This window comes from Mus musculus, chromosome 4 (assembly GCF_000001635.26).
Source record: "Mus musculus strain C57BL/6J chromosome 4, GRCm38.p6 C57BL/6J".
Lineage (NCBI taxonomy): Eukaryota > Metazoa > Chordata > Mammalia > Rodentia > Muridae > Mus > Mus musculus.
The window spans coordinates 118,873,039-118,897,246 of NC_000070.6; the positions used below are offsets into that span (position 1 = coordinate 118,873,039).

At 42.1% G+C, this 24,208-nt stretch overlaps 1 protein-coding gene across 1 annotated transcript; it reads left to right on the plus strand.

Moving 5' to 3' along the window:
* The first annotated feature begins 20,046 nt into the window (after positions 1 to 20,046).
* Positions 20,047 to 20,994, plus strand: Olfr1330 (olfactory receptor 1330). The gene has a single exon (NM_146334.2). It carries the CDS (start codon positions 20,047 to 20,049, stop codon positions 20,992 to 20,994), a length of 948 nt encoding a protein of 315 aa, NP_666446.1.
* The last annotated feature ends 3,214 nt before the right edge of the window (positions 20,995 to 24,208 follow it).

Consider the following 24,208-nt stretch of genomic DNA (forward strand, 5'->3'; position numbering starts at 1 on the left):
GAACTTAGGGAAGAGTTTTCATGAATCAGATTCAGGTATCTTGTAATGTACATGGAATACTCATGAAAGATGACAGTCAATACCAAAAAAAAAGGGAAATAATGTGAACATATTCTTTCATGAAGGAATGTTCTTCAACAGGACAGGATTTGCAGTCCAGGGGATGGAATGACATTCTCTGCAGACATCTGCCAGCCTCCTTTCTGGCCATCTTCTCATGGCTGGCCATGGCCATCTTCACTGTTGACTTGACTGCATTTAGGATCATTGGAGAAAAATATCTCTGGAGTAGTTTATGGGACTTTTCCTGAAATGTTTAACTGATGAGGGGTGATCCATCTTGATTGTAGGTGTCACCATCTGTTCCAGAGAATAAAAGACTATGATGACAGAGTGGACCCATGGCAACTAGACCGGGATGCTAAGGGCTAACATCTTGAATATCAGTCAGGTAACAATGTCTGTACAATAACAATGGTGATCGACTTGGAAACTGTAATGCCTGCCCCTAGTGATACAGTTCTTCCATCAAAGCAACACCTCCAAAAGCTATCTGCACTGGTTAGTTTTGTGTCAACTTGACACAGCTGGAGTTATCACAGAGAAAGGAGTTTCAGTTGAGGAGATGCCTCCATGAGATACAACTGTAAGGCATTTTCTCAATTAGTGATCAAGGGGGAAAGGCCCCTTGTGGGTGGGACCATCTCTGGGCTGTTAGCCTTGGTTTAATAAGAGAGCAGGCTGACCGGGCGGTGGTGGCACACGCCTTTAATCCCAGCACTCGGGAGGCAGAGACAGGTGGATTTCTGAGTTCGAGGCCAGCCTGGTCTACAGAGTGAGTTCCAGGACAGCCAAGACTATACAAAGAAACCCTGTCTCAAAAAACCAAAAAAAAAAAAAAAAAAAAAAAAAAAAAAAAAAAAAAAAAAGTGAGAGAGAGAGAGCAGGCTGAGCAAGCCAGGGGAAGCAAGCCAGTAATGAACATTGCTCCATGGCCTCTGCATCAGCTCTTGCTTTCTGACCTGCTTGAGTTCCAGTACTGACTTTCTTGGTGATAAACAGCAGTATGGAATTGTAAGCCGAATAAACCCTTTCCTCCCCAACTTGCTTCTTCGTCATGATGTTTGTGCAGGAATAGAAACCCTGACTAAGACACTATCCAAACAATGTTACTAACAGGCAAAGTAGTCAAATTCTTGAGGCCATGGGGACATCATATTTAAACTACCACATCATCCAAGGTCTAGGGTTCCAGACAGTCTGAGAAGAAGAATGTGTACCCAGTATTAGAATTGGTCTTGTCTGCTTTCTGGCTGGGGAGTGATGTGACTGCCTGACTCACACTTCTGTTGCATGGCTTCTCTGTCATCTTTACTGTGTCCTCATCTTAGATACCTTTTGTGCTATAAAGAGACACCATGAACAAGGCAACTTCCAGAAGAATGTATTTAATGGTAACTTGTAATTTCAGAGTGTGGGCCCATGACCATATTAGTAAAAGGCTTGCCCTCAGGCAGGCAAGCATGGTGCCTAAGCAGTAGTTTACATCTGATCCACAAGTATAAGGTAGAGAGAAAGGGAGAAAACTGGGTATGATTTGGGCTTCTTAAATGTCACCCTCCATGCCTTGCCTTTCCAGGCACACACTCCCTTCAACAACCATACAGCTAATCCTTTCCAAAGAGTTTGCCCAACTGGAGACCATGTATTCAAATATGTTTCTGAGAGATATTCCCGTTCCATACCCACAACCCTCAACTATGACTCTCAGTAAATGTTTTATTTCTTTGAGTGGTACTTGTCAGCTATTTTATCACAGCAACAAGGAACATAACTAGCACCCTTCTCAATGAATTTTTGTGCAACACACTCGGCTGTCAGGGATGGAGGTGGTACATGGGCTCAGCAGCAGTATTTTGGACCTGACTTGTAAGATAGGCTGGCCTTTACAGTCTCTTGCTTCTAGTCTTCTGGAGAGTTAAGCATGTAGTGGCCCTCTCTATATTGTGTAGTTGAGCTGCATTTGTTGGGATTACATAGAGAGAAACACACCAAAAAAAAAAAAAAAAAAGTCTAGTGGTGTGCTGCAGTTTTTTGTCACTGCTTCCAGGAACTTGGGCTGATTGGTAGAGTGATGTCAGCTGGGACAGATGCAAGTGCTGATGCAAGACCTGTGGAGGACAAATGATGTTTGGAGGTAATATAAATACAACTCATTGGAGAGTGAGCTAGGCTTGCTTATATAACTAGCAGTGCAACACTTGTGGGTCTGGAGTCTTTCTTGATCTTTGCTTCCCTGAGACAGGTACAGCCAAGAACAGTGTTTCTGCTGGTTTCTTCTGCTGACTGATGCTGAGGCTGAGGGCTGGCTGTCTCTGATAGGCAGTGCCACCACTGCTGATTATTATTTGCTATCCTGACACTAGTGAACTAGACTGCTGATATATCCATGAAATGTTTGCACGTCGTTTGAGCTGCTGCTGCTGACCTGTGATCTGAACTGCCAATTTCTAAACAAAACTGCCAGGAGTTGCTCCAAGGAACCATTTCCAACAGGTCCACTTCCACCATATCCTTTCTATCCACTACCTCTGGTGGGTGATGGGCTAAAAGGTATGTTAAAGCATTTAAGAACCATCTTTAAAAATGGATTTTGTAAAAATTAAAGTTACAGTGAGGTTTGAGCTCGTATATGCTCATGATACACCAGTGTGGTACATATCTCTTTCTGCTAACTATTTATCAAAATATAGAACTTTTGCCCCCTCCAGTACCATGTCTGACTGCCTGTTCCATCCTTCTGGCCATGACAGTAATGGACTAAACCTCTGAAATTATAAATTTCATCAATTAAATGTTTTATTTTGGGTGCTTGAGAGATTGGTCAGAGGTTGGAAGACCTTGTTGCTCTTGAAGAGGACCAGGGTTCAGTTCCTAGCCTTCAGATGGTGGGTAATAACCAATTGTAACTCCAGAGAAACATACCTAACACCTTCTCAGATCTCCAAATGCATTAGGCATACAAAGGGTACACATATATGTACATGAAGGCAAAACACTCAAACACATAATAAACAAACAAACACACTGAAAATAAAGAAATGTTTTGTTTTATAAGACTTGGTCTGGTCATGTTGTCTTGAAAGAAAGATGAAATTTCAAGACCTGTAAGTCATATAAAGTACTCAGAAATTGCTGGTTGTTTGTGAGCCTGGAGGCTGCCTGGGGCTGAGAATAAAGAAAAACGAACCTGGATATGCCCCGTAGTTAAAACATTCCTGGGAACAGCTTAAGCTTAAAGATAAGGAGAAATGTGAGGACATAACAGGGCTCTCTGAACTGAGTCAACAATTCACAGAACTCTGACACCCTGCACGTACATGTAATTTTTCTGCTGATGTTTGAATAAGCCAATAGTGTGTCCTATGCTGAATTCCACACCCCTAAGCTCCTTACCCCATAAAAACCCCTAGCTTTCGAGCCTCGTGGCCAACATCCATTATCTCCTGTGTGGGATACATGTTGGTCCAGAGCTCCATCATTAAAGTACCTCATGTAATTACATCAAGATGGTCCTTCGTAATTTTTCGGGTGCACACCAAATCGGGAATTGAGTGGGGGATTTCCTCACTACATTCTATCAGTCTCTTCACAGCAATAAAATTCTAAGACAAGAGTTAGTACCAGAGACTGAGTTCTTGAAGTGATAAGCCTGACCATGCTTTTGTTTGGAGGAAAGTGGAATTTGGGACTTTGGATTAAGAAAGCAGTGAACTGTTTTAAGTGGGACTTAGTGGGCCATACTAGTAGATGCACAGAGACAGTGGTGCTGAAGGTGACTTATATTATGGGGGCCTGGGTCAAGAGGTTTTAGAGGAGAAGAATTTTAATATTACTAAGAGATTTTTCTTGTGATATTTTGGTGAAGAATGTGGCTGATTTTGACCTTGTCTGGAGAATCTGCCTGAGGCTAAGGTAAAGAGATTTAGTTTAATTGTATTGTCAATGGAAATTACAAAACCAGTCTAGCTTAGACTCTATTTTGTGGTTCACTCTTATGAAGAGAGTTTTGAAGAAACAGAGCAAGCTTGGTAAGGAAAATATAGAATGTATGGTTCAAGGATTAAAGGGGCGCCAGGAAGTAGAATTGAGTTAAATCCTGTGCTGAATGAATCAAACAAATTAAAGATACAGAATGAATTAAGGGCCTGTAGGCCTCAATGACAGCAAGATCTCACCCAGCTAAGCTTCCATCTTGTGAAATGGAACTAAGAAAATCTTAGATCTAGGCATGGTGGTATATAGATGTAATCTGAGCACTCAGGAGACAGAGACATGCAGATCTCTGAGGTCAAGGTCAGTATACAGAGCAATTTCTAGGATAGCCAAGCTTAAGCAGTGAAGGAAACCATCAAATACAGAGAGCTGGTGAAGATGTAATAGAACAAGAGAGGCACAGAACTTGGCAGTAAGCAGCAAAACTTGGCAGCTTCAAACACCTGTTTCTGACTTTAGAGTCAAGAACAAACGACAGGAGTTATGGAATCTCCCTCTATGACTAAGTAAAGTCACTGAGGCCAGGCATGTAGAAGGGTGTCCCTGCATGGAGGCCCAGAGAGGCCACTGTGAAGCTGTGAAATTGACATCTGGATTGTCTTGGAGACCCCAAGATGTTGGAGATGCCAGAGTCATGGAATACCTGTCAAGGAAGCTTCTAACTGTGCTTGGAGTCAGCTAAAGAGAGAGAAGTGTGGGTTCTGGGACTCTGCAGAAAGTAGTCTGCACAGGTGAGAGTGTGGACTACAGAAGCTAACAGCTTCTGGGACAGGTGAGAGCCACAGAGCTTCTGAGGCAGTGCCATTTTTGGGCTCTAGACATCTGGCCACCTTCCCAGCCAGAGGACAGGTGTCTGCCCGGCCTGGGAGGCTTTTGCCTCAGGATCGGCGGGAGCCATCTTGGTCCCGGGACTCCACAGAAAGTAGTCTGCAAAGGTGAAAGTGTGGACTACAGAAGCTAACGGCTTCTGGGACAGGCAAGAGCCACAGAGCTTCTGAGGCAGTGCCATTTTCGGGCTCTAGACATCCGGCCACCTTCCCAGCCAGAGGACAGGTGTCTGCCTGGCCTGGGAGGCTTTTGCCTCAGTATCCTTGGGAGCCATCTTGGTTCCGGGACACCGCAGAAAGTAGTCTGCACAGGTGAGAGTGTGGACTACTGAAACAACAGCTTCTGTGACAGGCCAAAGCAACACAGCTTCCAGGAAAGGTACTGTTTTGGGCCTTCCTCTTCGGCCAGGAGGAGGGCCAAATGCCAGATAACTGTGCACCTTCCCTGAAGAGGAGAGCTTGCCTGCAGAGACTGCTCTGACCACTGGAACTCAGAGGAGAGAGCTAGTCTCCCAGGTCTGCTGATAGAGGGTAACAGAATCACCAGAGGAACAATCTCTAAACAGAGACAACTATAACAACTAACTCCAGAGATTACGAGATGGCGAAAGGTAAACGTAAGAATCTTACTAACAAAAACCAAGACCACTCACCATCATCAGAACCCAGCACTCCCACTTTGCCCATTCCAGGGCACCCAACACATCCAAAAAGCTAGACACGGATTAAAAAGAATATCTCATGATGATGGTAGAGGACATCAAGAAGGACTTAAATAACTCACTTAAAGAAATACAGGAGAACACAACCAAACAGGTGATGGAATTGAATAAAACCATCCAAGACCTAAAAAGGGAAGTAGACACAATAAAGAAAACCCAAAGTGAGGCAACGCTGGAGATAGAAACCCTAGAAAAGAAATCTGGAACCATAGATGCCAGCATCAGCAACAGAATACAAGAGATGGAAGAGAGAATCTCAGGTGCAGAAGATTCCATAGAGAACATCGGCACAACAATCAAAGAAAATGCAAAATGCAAAAAGATCCTAACTCAAAACATCCAGGAAATCCAGGACACAATTAGAAGACCAAACCTACGGATAATAGGAGTGGATGAGAATGAAGATTTTTCAACTCAAAGGACCAGCAAATATCTTCAACAAAATTATAGAAGAAAACTTCTCAAATCTAAAGAAAGAGATGCCCATGAACATACAAGAAGCCTACAGAACTCCAAATAGACTGGACCATAAAAGAAATTCCTCCCAACACATAATAATCAGAACAACAAATGCATTAAATAAAGATAGAATACTAAAAGCAGTAAGGGAAAAAGGTCAAGTAACCTATAAAGGCAAGCCTATCAGAATTACACCAGAATTTTCACCAGAGACTTTGAAAGCCAGAAGAGCCTGGACAGATGTTATACAGACACTAAGAGAACACAAATTCCAGCCCAGGCTACTATACCCAGCCAAATTCTCAATTACCATAGATGGAGAAACCAAAGTATTCCACGATAAAACCAAATTCACACATTATCTTTCCACGAATCCAGCCCTTCAAAGGATAATACCAGAAAAAAACCAATACAAGGACGGAAACCATACCCTAGAAAAAGCAAGAAGGTAATCCCTAAACAAACCTAAAAGAAGACAGCCACAAGAACAGAATGCCAACTTTAACAACAAAAATAACAGAAAGCAACAATTACTTTTCCTTAATATCTCTTAATATCAATGGACTCAACTCCCCAATAAAAAGACATAGACTAACAAACTGGTTACACAAACAAGACCCAACATTTTGCTGCTTACAGGAAACTCATCTCAGAAAAAAAGATAGACACTACCTCAGAATGAAAGGCTGGAAAACAATTTTCCAAGCAAATGGTATGAAGAAACAAGCTGGAGTAGCCATCCTAATATCGAATAAAATCAACTTCCAAACCAAAGTCATCAAAAAAGACAAGGAGGGGCACTTCATACTCATCAAAGGTAAAATCCTCCAAGAGGAACTCTCAATTCTGAATATCTATGCTCCAAATACAAGGGCAGCCACATTCATTAAAGAAACTTTAGTAAAGCTCAAAGCACACATTTCACCTCACACAATAATAGTGGGAGACTTCAACACACCACTTTCACCAATGGACAGATCATGGAAACAGAAACTAAACAGGGACACAGTGAAACTAACAGAAGTTATGAAACAAATGGATCTGACAGATATCTACAAAACATTTTATCCTAAAACAAAAGGATATACCTTCTTCTCAGCACCTCATGGTACCTTCTCCAAAACTGACCATATAATTGGTCACAAAACAAGCCTCAACATATACAAAAATATTGAAATTGTCCCATGCATCCTATCAGATCACCATGGACTAAGGCTGATCTTCAATAACAAAATAACTAATAGAAAGCCAACATTCATGTGGAAACTGAACAACACTCTTCTCAATGATAATTTGGTCAAGGAAGGAATAAAGAAAGAAATTAAGGACTTTTTGGAGTTTAATGAAAATGAAGCCACAACATACCCAAACTTATGGGACACAATGAAAGCATTCCTAAGAGGAAAACTCATAGCTCTGAGTGCCTCCAAAAAGAAACTAGAGAGAGCACACATTAGCAGCTTGACAACACACCTAAAAGCTCTAGAACAAAAGGAAGCAAATTCACCCAAGAGGAGTAGAAGGCAGGAAATAATCAAACTCAGGGGTGAAATCAACCAAGTGGAAACAAGAAGAACTATTCAAAGAATCAACCAATCAAGGAGCTGGTTCTTTGAGAAAATCAACAAGATAGATAAACCCTTAGCCAGACTCGCTACAGGGCACAGGGAAAGCATTGTAATTAACAAAATCAGAAATGAAAAGGGAAACATAACAACAGATCCTGAAGAAATCCAAAACACCATCAGATCCTTCTACAAAAGGCTGTACTCAACAAAACTGGAAAACCTGGATGAAATGGACAAGTTTCTAGACAGATACCAGGTACCAAAACTAAATCAAGATCAGGTTAATGATCTAAATAGTCCTATATCCCCTAAAGAAATAGAAGCAGTCATTAATAGTCTCCCAACCAAAAAAAGCCCAGGACCAGATGGGTTTAGTGCAGAGTTCTATAAGACCTTCAAAGAAGACCTAATTCCAGTTCTTCACAAACTATTCCACAAAATAGAAACGGAAGGTACTCTACCCAACTCATTCTATGAAGCCACAATTACTCTGATACCTAAACCACAAAAAGACCCAACAAAGATAGAGAACTTCAGACCAATTTCCCTTATGAATATCGATGCAAAAATCCTCAATAAAGTTCTTGCTAACCGAATCCAAGAACACATCAAAATAATCATCCATCCTGACCAAGTAGGTTTCATCCCAGGGATGCAGGGATGGTTCAATATATGGAAATTCATCAACGTAATCCAGTATATAAACAAACTCAAAGACAAAAACCACATGATCATCTTGTTAGATTCGGAGAAAGCATTTGACAAAATCCAACACCCATTCATGATAAAAGTCTTGGAAAGATCAGGAATTCAAGGCCCATACCTAAACATGATAAAAGCAATCTACAGCAAACCAGTAGCCAACATCAAAGTAAATGGTGAGAAGCTGGAAGCAATCCCACTAAAATCAGGGACTAGACAAGGCTGTCCACTCTCACCCTACCTATTCAACATTGTACTTGAAGTCCTAGCCAGAGCAATTAGACAACAAAAGGAGATCAAGGGGATACAAATTGGAAAAGAAGAAGTCAAAATATCACTTTTTGCAGATGATGTGATAGTATATATAAGTGACCCTAAAAATTCCACCAGACAACTCCTAAACCTGATAAACAGCTTCGGTGAAGTAGCTGGATATAAAATTAACTCAAACAAATCAGTGGCCTTTCTGTACACAAAGGATAAACAGGCTGAGAAAGAAATTAGGGAAATAACAGCCCTCAAAATAGTCACAAGTAATATGAAATACCTTGGTGTGACTCTAAGGAAAAAAAGATCTGTATGACAAGAGTTTCAAGTCTCTGAAGAAAGAATTCGAAGAAGATCTCAGAAGGTGGAAAGGTCTCCCATGCTCATGGATTGGCAGAATTAATATACTAAAAATGGCTATCTTGCCAAAAGGAATCTACAGATCGAATGGCAGTCTTAATCAACACAGAGGGATCTTTTTCTGGGTTTGGTCCATTCAGCGAAGGAGACCAGTGGCCTCCAATGGCTCAACCTTGTCTTTCATTCCCACTAGAAACTAATTCAAAACAAAGAATCATTTTTATATATATATATATATATATATATATATATATATATATATATATATATATCACAGCCCATCAAATTATATCAATGCAATCCCCATCAAAATTCCAACTCAATTCTTCAACGAATTAGAAAGGGCAATTGGCAAATTCATCTGGAATAACAAAAATCCTAGGATATCAAAAACTATTCTCAACAATAAAAGAACCTTTGGTGGAATCACAATCCCCGACCTCAAGATGTACTACAGAGCAATTGTGATAAACCCTACATGGTACTGGTACGGTGACAGACAGGTAGATCAATGGAACAGAATTGAAGACCCAGAAATGAACCCACACAACTATGGTCACTTGATCTTTGAGAAAGGAGCTAAAACCATCCAGTGGAAAGAAGACAGCATCTTCAGCAAATGGTGCAGGCTCAACTGGCAGTTAGCATGTAGAAAAATTCGAATTGATCCATTCTTATCTCCTTGCACAAAGCTCAAGTCTAAGTGGATCAAAGAACTCCACATAAAACCAGAGACACTGCAACTTATAGAGGAGAAAGTGGGGAAGAGCCTCAAAGATATGCGCACAGGGGAAAAATTCCTGAACAGAACAGCAATGGCTTGTGCTGTAAGAGTGAGAATCGGCAAATGAGATCTCATAAAGTTGCAAAGCTTCTGTAAGGCAAAGGACACTGTCAATAAGAAGAAAAGGCAACCAACAGATTGGGAAAAGATGTTTACCAATCCTAAATCTGATAGGGGCCAGACGGTGGTGGCACACGCCTTTAATCCCAGCACTTGGGAGGCAGAGGCAGGCGGATTTCTGAGTTCAAGGCCAGCCTAGTCTACAAAATGAGTTCCAGGACAGCCAGGGCTATACAGAGAAACCCTGTCTCGGAAAAAAATAAAAATAAATAAAAAAATAAATCCAATAGGGGGCTAATATCCAATATGTATAAAGAACTCAAGAAGTTGGTCTCCAGAAAACTAAATGACCTATTAAAAATAGGGTACAGAGCTAAACAAGGAATGCTCAACTGAGGAATACCGAATGACTGAGAAGCACCTTTAAAAAAATGTTCAACATCCTTAATCATCAAGGAAATGCCAATCAGAACAACCCTGAGATTCCACCTCACACCAGTCAGAATGGCTAAGATCAAAAGCTAGGTGACAGCAGATGCTGGTGATGATGTGGAGAAAGAGGAACACTCCTCCATTGCTGGTGGGATTGCAAGCTGGTTCAACCATTCTGGAAATCAATCTGGTGGTTCCTCAGAAAACTGGACATAGTTCTACTGGAAGATCCAGCAATACCTCTCCTGGGCATATACCCAGAAGATGTTCCACCATGTAATAAGTACACATGCTCCACTATGTTCATAGCAGCTTTATTATAATAGCCAGAAGCTGGAAAGTACCCAGATGTCCCTCAACAGCAGAATGGATACAGAGAATGTGTACATTTACACAATGGAGTACTACACAGTTATTAAAAACAATTCATTTTTGAAATTCTTAGACAAATGGATGGATATGGAGGATATCATCTTGAGTGAGGCAACTCAGTCACCAAAAAACACACATGATATTCAGTCACTGATAAGTGGATATTAGCCCAGAAGCTTAGAAGGGGAAACAAAATATCCATGGAAGGAGTTACAGAGACAAAGTTCAGACCAGAGACTGAAGGAATGACCATTCAGAGACTGTCCCACTTGGGGATCCATCCCATAAACAACCACCAGACACTAGGCAGATGCCAACAAGAGCCTGCTGACAGGAACCTGATATAGCTGATATAGCTGTGAGGTTCTACCAGTGCCTGGCAAATACAGAAGTGGGTGTTCACAGGCATCCATTGGATGGAGCACAAGGTTCCCAATGAAGGAGTTAAAGAAATACCCAGGGAGCTAAAGGTGTCTAAAGCCCCATAGGAGGAACATCAATATGAACTAACCAGTACCCCCAGAGATCCTTGGAAGTATAGCACCATCCAAAGAAAACACATGGTGGAACTTGTGACTCTAGTTGTACATGTAGCAGAGGATGGCCTAGTCAGTCATCAATGGGAGGAGAGGACCTTGGTCCTGTGAAGGCTCTATGCCCCAGTATAGGGGAAAGCCAGGACCACGAATGGGAGTGGGTGAGTTGGGCAGCAGGGAGGGGAGAGAGGATAGGGGATTTTCAGAGGGGAAATTAGGAAATGGGATAACATTTGAAAGGTAAATAAAGAAAATATCTAATTAAAAAAATTTTTAAAAAAAGAAATGGGAAAGCATGTGAAGATATCTCTGTATCATGAGCATCCGCATCAAAGGTGTCCTCAACAGGAAAGGATGTGAAGAACTAAACAGATGGAATGGCACTGCCTGCAGACACCTGTCAGCCTTCCCCTGGCCATCCCTCACTGCTTATCATGGTTGTCCTCACTTCCTTCTCCAGAAACTGCAAAATGAATTATTTTAATATAAGTGTAAATAATAGAATTAATCAGGCAGATGCATTTCTTTGTCTTTGCCAATCAACAATAACACACAATTTATTTCAAGCTGTTCCTCAATGGCTGAGAAGTTAAAGGATCTACCTTATCCTCTAAGCCCCCCAGTCATGATTTCTGATACCTGCATATTATTATAGATCTGACTCTTTGGCTTCAGATGTTTATTTTCATGGTGTTTTCTCAGACCCTGTCCTCCTCACCTTGACCTGAATTACCTTTCTGTCTCCCTCCTCCCCATGGCTGATGTAACCTTCCTCGCTATTCTGTCTTCTGCTTAGCCATTGTGTGATCAGCATTCATTGACAAGGCAGAGAATAAGTGGAAAGAATTGTTTATACAAATTTGAGACAGGAGATTCTCTGGACTTAAATAAGGTAGGAGGGCAGAGAAACCAGCATTTGAATAATACAATGGTAAACTTTCACAAGGTACAAAAACATTATGCATACAAAATCCAAATCTAGAAAACCTTTTGATGGTACATCTTCTGAAATGAGCCAATTCTCACAAGGTCCCTTAACAAGGCATTGTCATCTGGGGGCTAATTAGGGAGTCCCTAAATGCAAGAGCTGTGGATCTTTGGGCTTCTCCTTTCTCAAAGCTCACCATTTTCTCCTTCAGGCCTGTGGGTCCCCTTAGTGCAGAATGAAACTTCTCAAGTTTGACTTCTCCTTCATGCTGACCTCTGGATAATCTCAGGACCACTGTGGATCAGGCCCAGCTCTGAGGTGCAGGAGAGATTTTTGGTTACAGCCCAGGTCCAGCCAGTAGCTTGAACTCACATAATTAAACATGTGATAGACATGGTTGATTCAGTCTCACCCAAGAGGCAAATGGCCAGGCCTTGGAGTTAGTTCCACCATTCCCTAGCTGGGTGACCTTTTGTCAAATTGCTCATGACTTCTGGGTCATTGTCCATTACCTGGGCATGGGCAGGTAGTGCCATGCTTGACACTCTCTTGTTGGTGCTGTCATTAAAAAAAAAAACAAAAAAACAAAAAAACAAAAAAACAAAAAAAAACCAGGGTATGCAGTCCCTGGCAGCAGCCATGAGGCTGTCCCATGTCTGCCTACCTTTTTGAGTCCTTACTCTGTAGAGGAATTTTAATTTTAACACCCAAGATCGTCAAGTACTGTGTGACCCATCTGGAATGATACGTATTTAATCCCTCTGCCTGCAATAAAGGCAAGCCCTTAGTGCACATCTTTAATCGCTAACACTGAAGGTAAAGTTAGTTTGTAGAAGAATTCAACCATGCTTGAAAATGATGTCTATTTGAGTGTCAGAAAGATTTGACAGAATGTGTCAGAGTTACAATATGCCCAACACAGCACAGGACAGAGAGGAGACTTAATAGACCACTACAGAGAGGAGGAGGAGGAGGGGGAGGAGGAGGAGGAGGAGGGGGAGGAGGAGGAGGAGGAGGAGCAGGAGCAGGAGGAGGAGGAGAGAGGAGAGAGAGAGAGAGAGAGAGAGAGAGAGAGAGAGAGAGAGAGAGAGAGAGAGAGAGAGAGAGGAGAAACAGACACAGAGAGAAAGACACAGAGAGAGATAAAGAGGAAAAAATTTTGTGGGACACTTTTACAGAAACAGGTTGCAGATAAAGACAGACTCAGTCAGAGAATGAAAAGGAGCCAGAAGATTAGAACAGATTGCCAGACATAGTTTGAGGCCAAGCAAAACAACTCAGCATGAAGCTGAGACAATCAAGTTTGAATCTATCACCTTGGAGAGGCACTTGGGGCAGAACAGCTGAGTTGAACTAGCCAGCCAGAGTTCAGAAAGTACTTGAAAAGTGAGTGTATTTAGCAGCAAGCCCCTATCATGACAATTTCATCTGAGGAAATAAAACTGACATGTACACTTTTATCATTCAGAAAAGTGTAACATCTTCCCTCTCCCATTTTTTTCTCTTTTCTCTTTTGCAGAATCCCAAATGCGCTGTCTGTGAGAGCTGGGCCTTTTTCACTTTATCAAATATCATGTGACTGTTTTTCTGCCATGTTGCAGACATCCATGTCTACTATCTCTCTCCTCTCCTCTTCTTATGAATCTATAATAAAGTGTTTATGAATAAAACCAACAGAGCCACGGTGCCTGTATCATCCTACATATGACACTCAATCACTTCTGTCTGCTTCTCTGAACCTCTGTCTCCTTATTGATCCTGGGAGAGAAGAGTCTGCCTGGACTCCACTGCCTGTGCAAAGCAATGGGAATCACCAACACCAGTGAGAAGAGTTGGGGTCAGAGCTGTGGGACAATGCTTAGCAACAGCACTGCAGGGGCCAGGGCTGAGGCCAAGACAATTCTTAGTGGAAATTGCCAATTACTGAGATGGAAATGGACCCATCATGGTCAATGTCATGGTTGCCAACATGCTACTGAAGAGCAGGTTAAGATCACATATCACTACACAGTATTTAAAACAGCAAATGCATCACACCAGACAACTTCTAGAACACAGACCACAGGAAAATGTAGTTGATCATCAGGATGTGAAGAGTTTTGGAGGGTTTGTTTGTTTGTTTGTTTTTTTTTTTTGCCTTTTTAAATGTTATAAATCAAAATGCAGACTCAAGCATTCTATTTACTCAGGTGTTATATAGCTGAGCACCAACCTCAGATAGTCTGTCTTTATTCCAATACAATCTACTTAACTGTGATTTATATAATTAACTTTTAAATTTTGCTGTGTTTATGGAGCACCTCACAGAAAATCCTTTTTGTTTGTTTTTGTGGTTGTTTTCCAAAAACAGATTTTCTGTGTATCCTTGGCTGAACTTGCTCTGTAGACCAGGCTGGCTTTGAACTGATAGAAAGCCAACTGTCTCTGCTTCCCAAATCTTGGGATTAAATTCATGCACCACCACTGTCCTGTGCTCAAGGGAATTCTAGAACCTTATCAGTCTAACTAGGAAGAACTTGATAGTCCTGTGTTCTTCTGGATACTTAGGAATCCGAGACTCAGTCAGGAGGCAGGGATGGAAACTCAAGGTCATGGACCATAGGCCAGTATTTGTGGCGGGTGCAGCACATCATCACGTTTTAGTCTAGTAAGCCTGGAAGGGGCGAGGTTAGTACTTGAATTCTACAGAAGAGGAAACCAAGGCTTCAGAATAACAGCAAGTTAAAGAGAGCATGCTCCACAGTTTGTACAGAGTTTGATTTTTTTTTTTTTGGTCCCCAATTATTATTTGCATCCAAGAGACATGAGCTCTTTGAAGAGTTTTCTCTGTCCACTGTCATGAGAATGTCATGTTGACTTCCGTGTTGTTGCTTCCTGGTTGACTTTTTCTTCTTTGTCTCTGCTTATGTGTATGAGCATGTTGTCTCCAACTCCACACACATGCCTGATCCCTGGGGAAGTTACAAGAAGCTACCAGATCCTCTAGAACTCATGACATAGATGGTTGTGAGTTTCCATTTGCATGCTGGAAACCACACTGGGAACTCTGCCTGAGAAAGAAATTGTCTTTTTCTGAAAGCTACTCTCCAGTCACCATTGTTGTGACCTCTTCATAGGCACCAGAGTGGCTGGGTAACTTGCTCACATAGTTACAGCATGGAGGAAGGACTTTGTTTTGCCCAAGGTTGTTGAGGAAGGTAGAGGAGTGTGATTCAAACATGGTCTCATCAGAGTTTGGGCTTCAAGTTTGGACAGCAAAAGGAAGCACAATTAGACCTTGTGTTCTTGACCTGTGTATCAAGGGATCATCATGTTCCATCTCCTGTGCTCTGAGCTATGTGTATTCCCTAGTTAGTCTAGAAAAGGGAATAGGTCACCACCCCTCACCCATGGGCTGCTTCCTCCTGCTCTGCTCCCAATGGTCTCACCCGTAGCTCTCTTGTTTATAGCATCCTGGGAATCATCTTAGCATCCTTATTGGAAACAGAAATTAGACTTTCTGTGCTCTCCTTGGGAGGCTAAGGGAGAAGGCCAGGTCATAAAACCTCAGCTGCTGGTCCCATTGGGAAGAGGTGAAGATGTCTGAGCTTGTCTTTGTTAAGCAGGATTTTATAGACACCATCTTCAGGAGCCAGGTTTGCCTGGTCTTTGTAAAGGATTCGAGAGACTCAGCCCCTCCAACTCCATGGCACCTTGGCATTTTTCTGGAGTCTGAGCTGCCTAGCATGCTGTCCCCATCAACTATGTTCCTTTAGGGGGGATTCCCCTTTAGCCTTGCTCTTGTAAGACCAAAAAACAGCCACTCATTGACACATCCCTGGATTTACAAGTGGTAAGATAATCACTGGTGTTTGGCTTGTGGGTGGGGTCAAACATGATGGACTGAAGTTGATTAGCAATCAAGCCATCCATCTCCTCGACCTCTGTGCATACATCTCAAACTCCCAGACCTCTTTCCTCTTTGCCTGCTCTTCTTTCTTCTCTTTCTCAACCTCCTTTCCTCCTTCCTCCCTTTATTATCTTAATGGATGTTTATAGACAGTTTGTCTGTTTCAAATCATGCTGATAAAGAAAGAATGTGGAGTCCTAAGCTGAAAGAGCTCAAGCCAAGCTGAAAGCCCTGTCCATGAGGGAGTGGTGAAGGTCAGTGTCTCTGAAGATATCTTTCCACATCACAGAGACACAGCTTGGTGCTCTTGTAGCCATGATGATTTTCTCTTTTGAGCTGAGACAATGTAAGTCTGCTGTAGCATAACCTGACCTCAAACTCATGATACAGTGCTGAATTTCTTTAGACTACTGATCCTAAGCCTTCCAGAGTTTGGTTTTATAAGTTGGAGCTGCCATGTATAGCATCATCTAGACTGGAACTCAATCATGATATCTTCATTTGCAGTTCTAGGCTCATAGATTTGGCCCAGCAGCCCTGGTAGATCACTGTAAGCTAAATCAGAGGCCACTTAGCTGGGAAAACATAATAGACCGTGTGTGACAAAATGACCTTCCTATGCTGTGGAAGCCCCACCTCACATACTCCTTCCTTGGATCCTTCTACTTTCAGTACACTCCAGGGCCTCCCACAGTCAGACAAGAGGGAAATATGTCCAGGAGAGCTGGACTGTGGGTAGATAATAAGCTCTGTCCTGGGAGCTCTGGTGGTGCAGCATCTCAGTGAGCTCAGCTAGAGAACACTGAAGACTGCATTCTTTACTTCCCACTTGATAGCCTGTGTGCCAGAGCAGAGAAAGCAGTGACTGAGAGCCAGGCTCTGAGGCTGGACCACCTCAACTCCCACCTACTTCTCTCATGCCAATGTTGTAATGTAGATCGAACTGAACTTTCCAGTCCTTAGGTTCCCACCTATAACACACAGGTAATAACACTTCTTTCAGTGAGTTTGATGTTAGCCTAAACTTAGAGGAACAATGACTGGCATATAGACATTAATCAAAATTAATATTAGTAATTTTTATTATTGCAAAGGCTAGAAAATCATCCATTCAACCATACCCTACTGTAAACAATTCTTTATTAGTAGTCTGGGAATTCAATCAATAGGAGAGAAAGAAAGACTCGTCTAGGATTCTTCAGACTGTAACCAGCCAATGAACAGGAAATACAGGATGTATCCTACTTGGGTTAGAGGTGGGAGGTGGTAGCACAGAAGGGAAGCATTCCTGGCAGAGCTGTGCCCTAAGATAGGAGAGAGGCAGAGGTGTACAGGACACAGTGTGCTTGCATGGAGATTTGTACATGGAGACAGGTGAGGTGGAGGAGACACCTGAGCCTTAGTCTTCACAGAGCAGGCAGGTTGGCATGAGCAGTGTGTCTGCCTCAAATAATGGGGCTTCAGAATTGTTAAAAGGCTTTCAGCTGGGGCCACATAGGACCAGCTTGAAATTTCTTGAAAAACCCGTGGAGCAGTTTCATAAAGAATGTGTTCACACAGATGGTTGCCCAGCCCTAAGAGAAGAAAGCAGACATAAAGTTCTGCCCCCCAAAAAAGAATTTATTTATAACTAATACCCACTAGGGATGGGGATGTCAGTCTCTGCAGGAGATTCTCTCTGTGTATATCAGGCACATGCTCAGTAGCAGTTGACCAACAGGAAATGACTCCACTTTTCTTTTTATTTTTCTTTTGTTTGTTTACTTGTTTCTTCCAGGTATTTTTTTTCATTGTTTCTGGTTTTTATTTGTGTGTGTGTGTGTGTGTGTGTTATTTGTCTTGAAAGAGAAAGAATGTGACGTTGGTGAGGGCGGATCTGGGAGAAGTTTGGGGAGAGGAAGAATATGGTCAAAGTCCATGTATGAAAAACTTTTAAAAGATTTTTAATCACTCACTTACTTAAAATGAGTACAGTGCTACTGTCTTCAGACACACCAGAAGAGGGCTTCAGATCCTATTATAGGTGGTGGTGAGCTACCATGTGGTGGCTGGGAATTGAACTCAGGACCTCTGGAAGAGTAGCCATTGCTCTTAACTGATGAGTCATCTCTCCAGCCTCTGAATTTTTTTTAATCAAAAAATAAGACTACATTGAAATAGGAAAAATTTGAATCAAGGTTCACATGGAGACAGATACAGAAATAACAGAAGAGAGGATAGTCGCCTGACATGGGTGAAAGAAAGAACAGTTGTGGGGGTGATGAGCAGGGACTGGTCAGGAGAGGGGTTGGGGACATCGAAAGTAATGGCTTCAAGTCTCTTTCATGTTTCTACTCTCATCAAAAGCAACTCCTGCCCTAAGCACTGTCTTGTTCATCGGCATATGAGTGGAGCTCTAGCTCAGACTATTTAGAGTAGTGTTTGAAAATCTCCTTTACATGTCTTTCCTTGATCATATGTTTGTATGTGTCTATGTGCTTACATATTGTTTCAGAATTATACTTAATATTGGTATTGTTGGACAATGCATTGAGTGTGTTTAACCTTAGGGAGCACAGCCAAGCACCACTAAAGGGATCACTTTAATTTTCTCCCCCGTTGGATCTAGTTACCCCTGTTAATACTAGACACGTGTTACTGCAGCCATGCTGGTAGGTGTGTGGGGATGTGAGCCTGAGAATCAGAAGTAGACGTGGCTCTGTGGTGTCCTCTGCAATGTCCAGATGAGTGACGGTGCTGAGAACCTCTTACCCTCATCAGTGCCCAATAGACAGCTGGCTCCGTGAAATGCCTTCAGTAGTGTTCTCTGTTCTCCTGGAGCATCTGATGTTATTTATGTTTGTGCTTTCTTAAGTCTTTTTTTTTTCTTTTCTTTTTTAAGTCTTTATATATTTTTTTGAGTACTTCTTTTATGGTATTCTGGCTTACCATGAATTTTTCCTCCACAGAAAGTGTTCTTTAAAAGCGATTTACCTTGGTTTAATATAAAATAAGTATATTTATCAGGTTTGATTCTAAAAATTTAATTGTTTTATATTTACCACTCAAATATACAATACACCAGGAATTTATTTTTTTCCTTGGGCAGAGGGACATCAAAGTAAAAGTGTAAGAAATAATTTTCCTGCTAAATACCAGCAGGATCTATCAGCAGTCCCTGGGAAGGCTACAGTTTCTCCAGTGTATTGCCCAAAAGCACATCTGTCTTTATTCATGTGACTGTAAGTGCGTGAGCCTGTGTCTGACTGACATTGGTTCTGTCTGCTTCATGTGTTTAGTTACTCTCTTTTTTGCAATGTCTACTGTGTGTGTGTGTGCACATGTGCCTGGGTGGGTATCTTCATGTATGTGCATGTGTGCATGCATGTGCATGTGTGCTGTGTGTGTGCGTGTGCATGTGTACGTGTGCATGTGTACGTGTGCATGTGCATTGTACATGTGTGTGTGTGTACATGTTTTGTGTGTGTGTGTGTGTGTGTGTGTGTGTGTGTGTGTGTGTGTGTGTATGATCAGAGACTGGCATTGGATTCTTCCTCAGTTGCTCACACTTTATTCATTGAGGCTGGGTCTCTCAGTTGAATCTAGTGTTTAGCATTTCAGTGAGTGTCCCTAGCCCTCTTGCTGTGAGCATCCTCTGTCTCTACATTCCTACAGGTGGATTCAGGGTGTGAGAGAGCATGTGACCTGTCATGTGGTGAGTGGTGTTTCCAGGAGTTATGAGAGATGAATCAAGATCCTGAGCCATGTGTGTCCTAAGCCTCATTTGATAGGTGAAGAGACTGAGGCACTTGGAAGTTCTGTAACTTCCAAGTATATTTAAAAGTGTTATTTTTTATTTTATGTATATGTGTTTTGCCTACATGCATGTTTATACACCATGTGTGTGTGTGGCCTGTGGAGGTGAGACCAGGGTGTCAGATCCCCTGGAACTGGAGTTAGACACGGCTTTGAGTTGTCTAGTCCATGGAACAGCATCAGTACCTCACTTTTGGACCTCTCCTCGGCCTATATCTCCCCTTCTGCCTCTATTGTTACCATGTGTCAAGTGACACATAGAATAATGGATTCTCTTACAGTCTCTACCATGTGGGTGGTTCTAGGACAGAACCAAAGTTGGGTCTCTGAGTTCATCCTGATTGGCTTCTCCAGCGACCCCACAACCAACAGCATCCTCTTCATTGTCTTCCTTCTCATCTACCTGAGCTCAGTACTGGGCAACGGGCTCATCATCATGCTGGTCTGCCTGGACACACAGCTGCACACTCCCATGTACTTCTTCCTCTCTACCCTCTCCCTGTTGGATATGAGCTATGTCACCACCACCATGCCCCAGATGTTGGTGCATCTTCTTGCTCACTCTCAGACCATCTCCTTTGTTGGCTGCTGGCTGCAGATGTTTGTTTTCAGTGCCCTGGGTATAACTGAGTGCACCTTCTTTGTTGTCATGGCTTATGACCGGTATGTGGCCATTTGTTATCCACTGCGCTATACTGTCATCCTCAACTGGGGCCTCTGCATACATTTGACAGCAGGGTCTTGGGTCTGTGGTTTATTCTCTTCTTTGTTACATACTTTTTTCACCATGAGTCTGCCATATTGTGGGCCCAACAGGGTCAACCACTACTTCTGTGAAGGTCCTTCAGTGCGTAGCCTGGCTTGCATGGATACTCATGTTATTGAGATGGTGGATTTTGTATTGAGTGTTTTTGTGATTGTGATTCCAATTTCCCTCATTGTGGCCTCCTACATTGGTATTGCCAAGGCAATTCTCAAGATCAAGTCCACAGAGGGGCGCTGCAAGGCTTTCTCTACCTGTGCCTCCCACCTAACTGTGGTCACATTCTTCTATGCTCCAGCCACTTACATCTACATGAGGCCCAACTCCAGCTACTCCCCTGAGAGAGACAAGCAGATCTCACTCTTTTATAATACCTTCACAGCCTTGCTCAACCCTGTGGTCTATAGTCTGAGGAACAAAGATATCAAGAGGGCATTTTTCAAGGTGATGGGACATGGTAGGATGGACTACTGAATCAGGATGGTGAATCCTTACATGAACACTGAATAAAATGTTCAATGTTTAACACGGAGACAGTCTTTGTTGTATGAGAACAATGTTGGGCATTTGATGCAACGTATGACTTAATAAGTATGGGCAAGATTCATGAAACAGAGAATACTGTGTTTAAAGGATGATTATACCACAGTTCAACAGAAAACTGTTTTATTAGTGGTTCTAAATCCAAAGACTCCCTTGGGGCTCAATTTTGTTAGTGCTAGTTTGCAAGTATCCTTGTGTATTCTGTCTCAGATCCATCCATCAATAACAGAAGGAAATGAATAGTGGATAAAACCTTTAAAAGGTAAGCTTCTCACTTGTGATCAGCGTCTCTTTGCACACTTTTTTTTTTTTTTTTTTTTTTTTTTTTTTGCCAAGGAAAGCAGGTCCAACCTGACAACAACACATTGGGATTTACTTTGCTTCCACAGAGAAGCAATGAAAGTCATGTGACAATGGTCCGTTCTATACACTTGCTGTACAGAGAAGTGAGAAATTAGCATGAGTTTTGCAACCTGATGTATTTCCCTAGAAGCCAACCTCATACATGTAAGCCAGTAGGAAACATGTCATTAGTGATGTTGTAATAGACACAGTAGAGGCTGATGTGCTGTAGGCTAAGTAACGCAGCACAGGGTGTCATTATTAAAATTAAAGCAATGGTGTGTGGAACAGAAGGGGTGCAGACAAGAGACCAAACTTCCTGCATAAATACAATGTAGTCTGTGGTTCAACATAATGAAGTCTGCATTGTGTGGTCATATGGAAGTTGAGGGAGCTAGATTTCATTGCAGAAGTCCAGCTTTTGCTGCAAGTGGCATGTAGCACCTGAAGACACATCTCCCCTGTGTCTTTTGATGCTGCTCATTTTCTAGACTGAAGTGGTGGGTATGCTAAGGCAAAGCAATATATTTTAGACGTTACAGAATTCTGTACTTATATCTCAGAGCAGCTGTGGTTGCCTGCACAAGACTTAGTCACTTAACAGTTCACTGTGTGCTCAAGACACCACAGTGATCTTCTCTAGACAACTGATAGGTTATAGGAGAGAAAGAGTCAGATTACTTTAGTGGAGTGACCCTTTACACATTGCCAAGCTACAACATATGGCCCTACAACCACAATAGATGGCACAAATTAGACAATAGGAGTTTTAAAAAGAACACAGAGTTGTATGAAATCCTCATGAAAGATAAGAGGAGATACCAAAAAGAAAACAGGAAAATAATGTGAATATGTTCTTTCATACAGGAATGTTCCTCATCAGGTGTCCTCAACAGGACAGGATTTGGACACTTCAGGGGATGGGATGACATTCTCTGCAGACACCTGCCAGCCTCCTTCCCTGGCCATCCTCTCATGGCTGGCCATGGCCATCTTCACTGTTGACTTGACTGCATTTAGAATCACGGTAGAAAAATGTCTATGGGGTAGTTTATGAGACTTTTCCTGAAATTTTACCTTATGAGGTGTGACCCATCCTGATTGTGGGTGTCACCATCTATTCCAGAGAGAATAAAGGCTGTGATGGCAGAGTGGACCCGTGGCAACTAGACCATGATGCTAAGAGCTGACATCTTGAATCCCAGTCAGGTAACAATGGGTGTACAGTAAGAATGGTAAATGGACTTGAAAGCTTCAATCCTGCCCCTAGTGATACAGTTCTTCCATCAAAGCAACACATCCAAAAACTGTCCAAACAATGTTACTAACTGGAAGCAAAGTATTCCAATTCTTAAGACCATGGGGCCATCACATTTAAACCACCAGAGTGTCTCAGCCTATGGTCCTAGACAGTCTGAAAAAGAAGACTAGCTAGGTCCTCAGGTAATTCTATTTCCAATTTTCTGAGGAACCACCAAACTGATTTCCAGAGTGGTTATACCAGCTTGCAATCCCACCAGCTGGATCTCATGAGCTTATCTGAAGAGTCTGCCTGAGGCTAATATAAAGAGATTTAGATTAATTGTATTGTCAATGGAAATTACAAAAACAGTCTAGCTTAGACTCTATTTTGTGGTTCACTCTTATGAAGAGGGTTTTGTTGAAACAGAGCAAGCTTGGCAAGGAAAAAACACAATGTATGGTTCAATGGTTAAAGGGGCACCAAGAAGTGGAATGGAGTTAAATCCTGTGTTCAAGGAGATAAACAGATTAAAGATACAGCATGGATTTAAGGGCCTGGTGGCCTCAGTTGTAGCAAGATCCCACCCAGCTAAGCTTCCATCTTGTGAAAAGGAATTAAATAAAAGCTTAGATCTAGGCATGGTGGCATATGGCTTTAATATGAGCACTCAGGAGACAGAGATATGCAGATCTCTGAGGTCAAGGTCAGTATACAGAGAAAGTTCCAGGCCAGCCAAGCTTAGACAATGAAGGAAATCATCAAATACAAAGAGCTGGTGAAGCTGTAATAGAAGGAAGTCACAGAACTCCTCCACAAGCAGCAGAACTTGGCAGGTTCATCCATTTGTTTCTGGCTTTAGAGTCAAGAATAAAAGAAGGGAGTTATCAAATCTCCCTCCATGACTAAGTAAAGTCACTGAGGCCAGGCCTTTAGTACGAGTATCCCTACATAGAGATCCAGAGAGGCCACTGTGTAAAGCTGTGAAGTTGACACCTGGATTGCCTTGGAGACCCCAAGATGTTGGAGATGCCAGAGTCATGGGATATCTGTCAAGGAAGCTACTAACTGTGCTTGGAACCAGCACAAGAGAGAACTGTGTTGCAGTCAACCAAGCTAAAAGGAATTGGAGATCTGAAGAGCATTTTGACCTCAGACATGGAGATGTAGAGTTTATAGTTTTCCCAGCTGGTTTTTTTGTCTTGCTTTGGTCCAGTATTTTCTCACTATCATGGCTCTTCTCAATTTTGGAACATTAATGTGTATCCTTGGCCACTGTATGTCAGGAGCATGCAGTCTGGTTTTTGTTTTGTTTTGTTTTGTTTTGTTTTGTTTTTGATTTTATAGGGAATTACAGTTTAGAGATTGTATGTATGAATCTCAGAAGAGACTTTGAAATTTGGACTTTTAAACAAATTTGAGACTGTTATAGACCATGAGGACTTTTGAAGATGGACTGAAGGCATTTCTGAATTATGATATGGCTAAAAGACTTTGGGGACTGGTGAGTGGGATGTGGTGATTTCCATAGATATTGCCCTAATATATTCATGTGTTTAAATG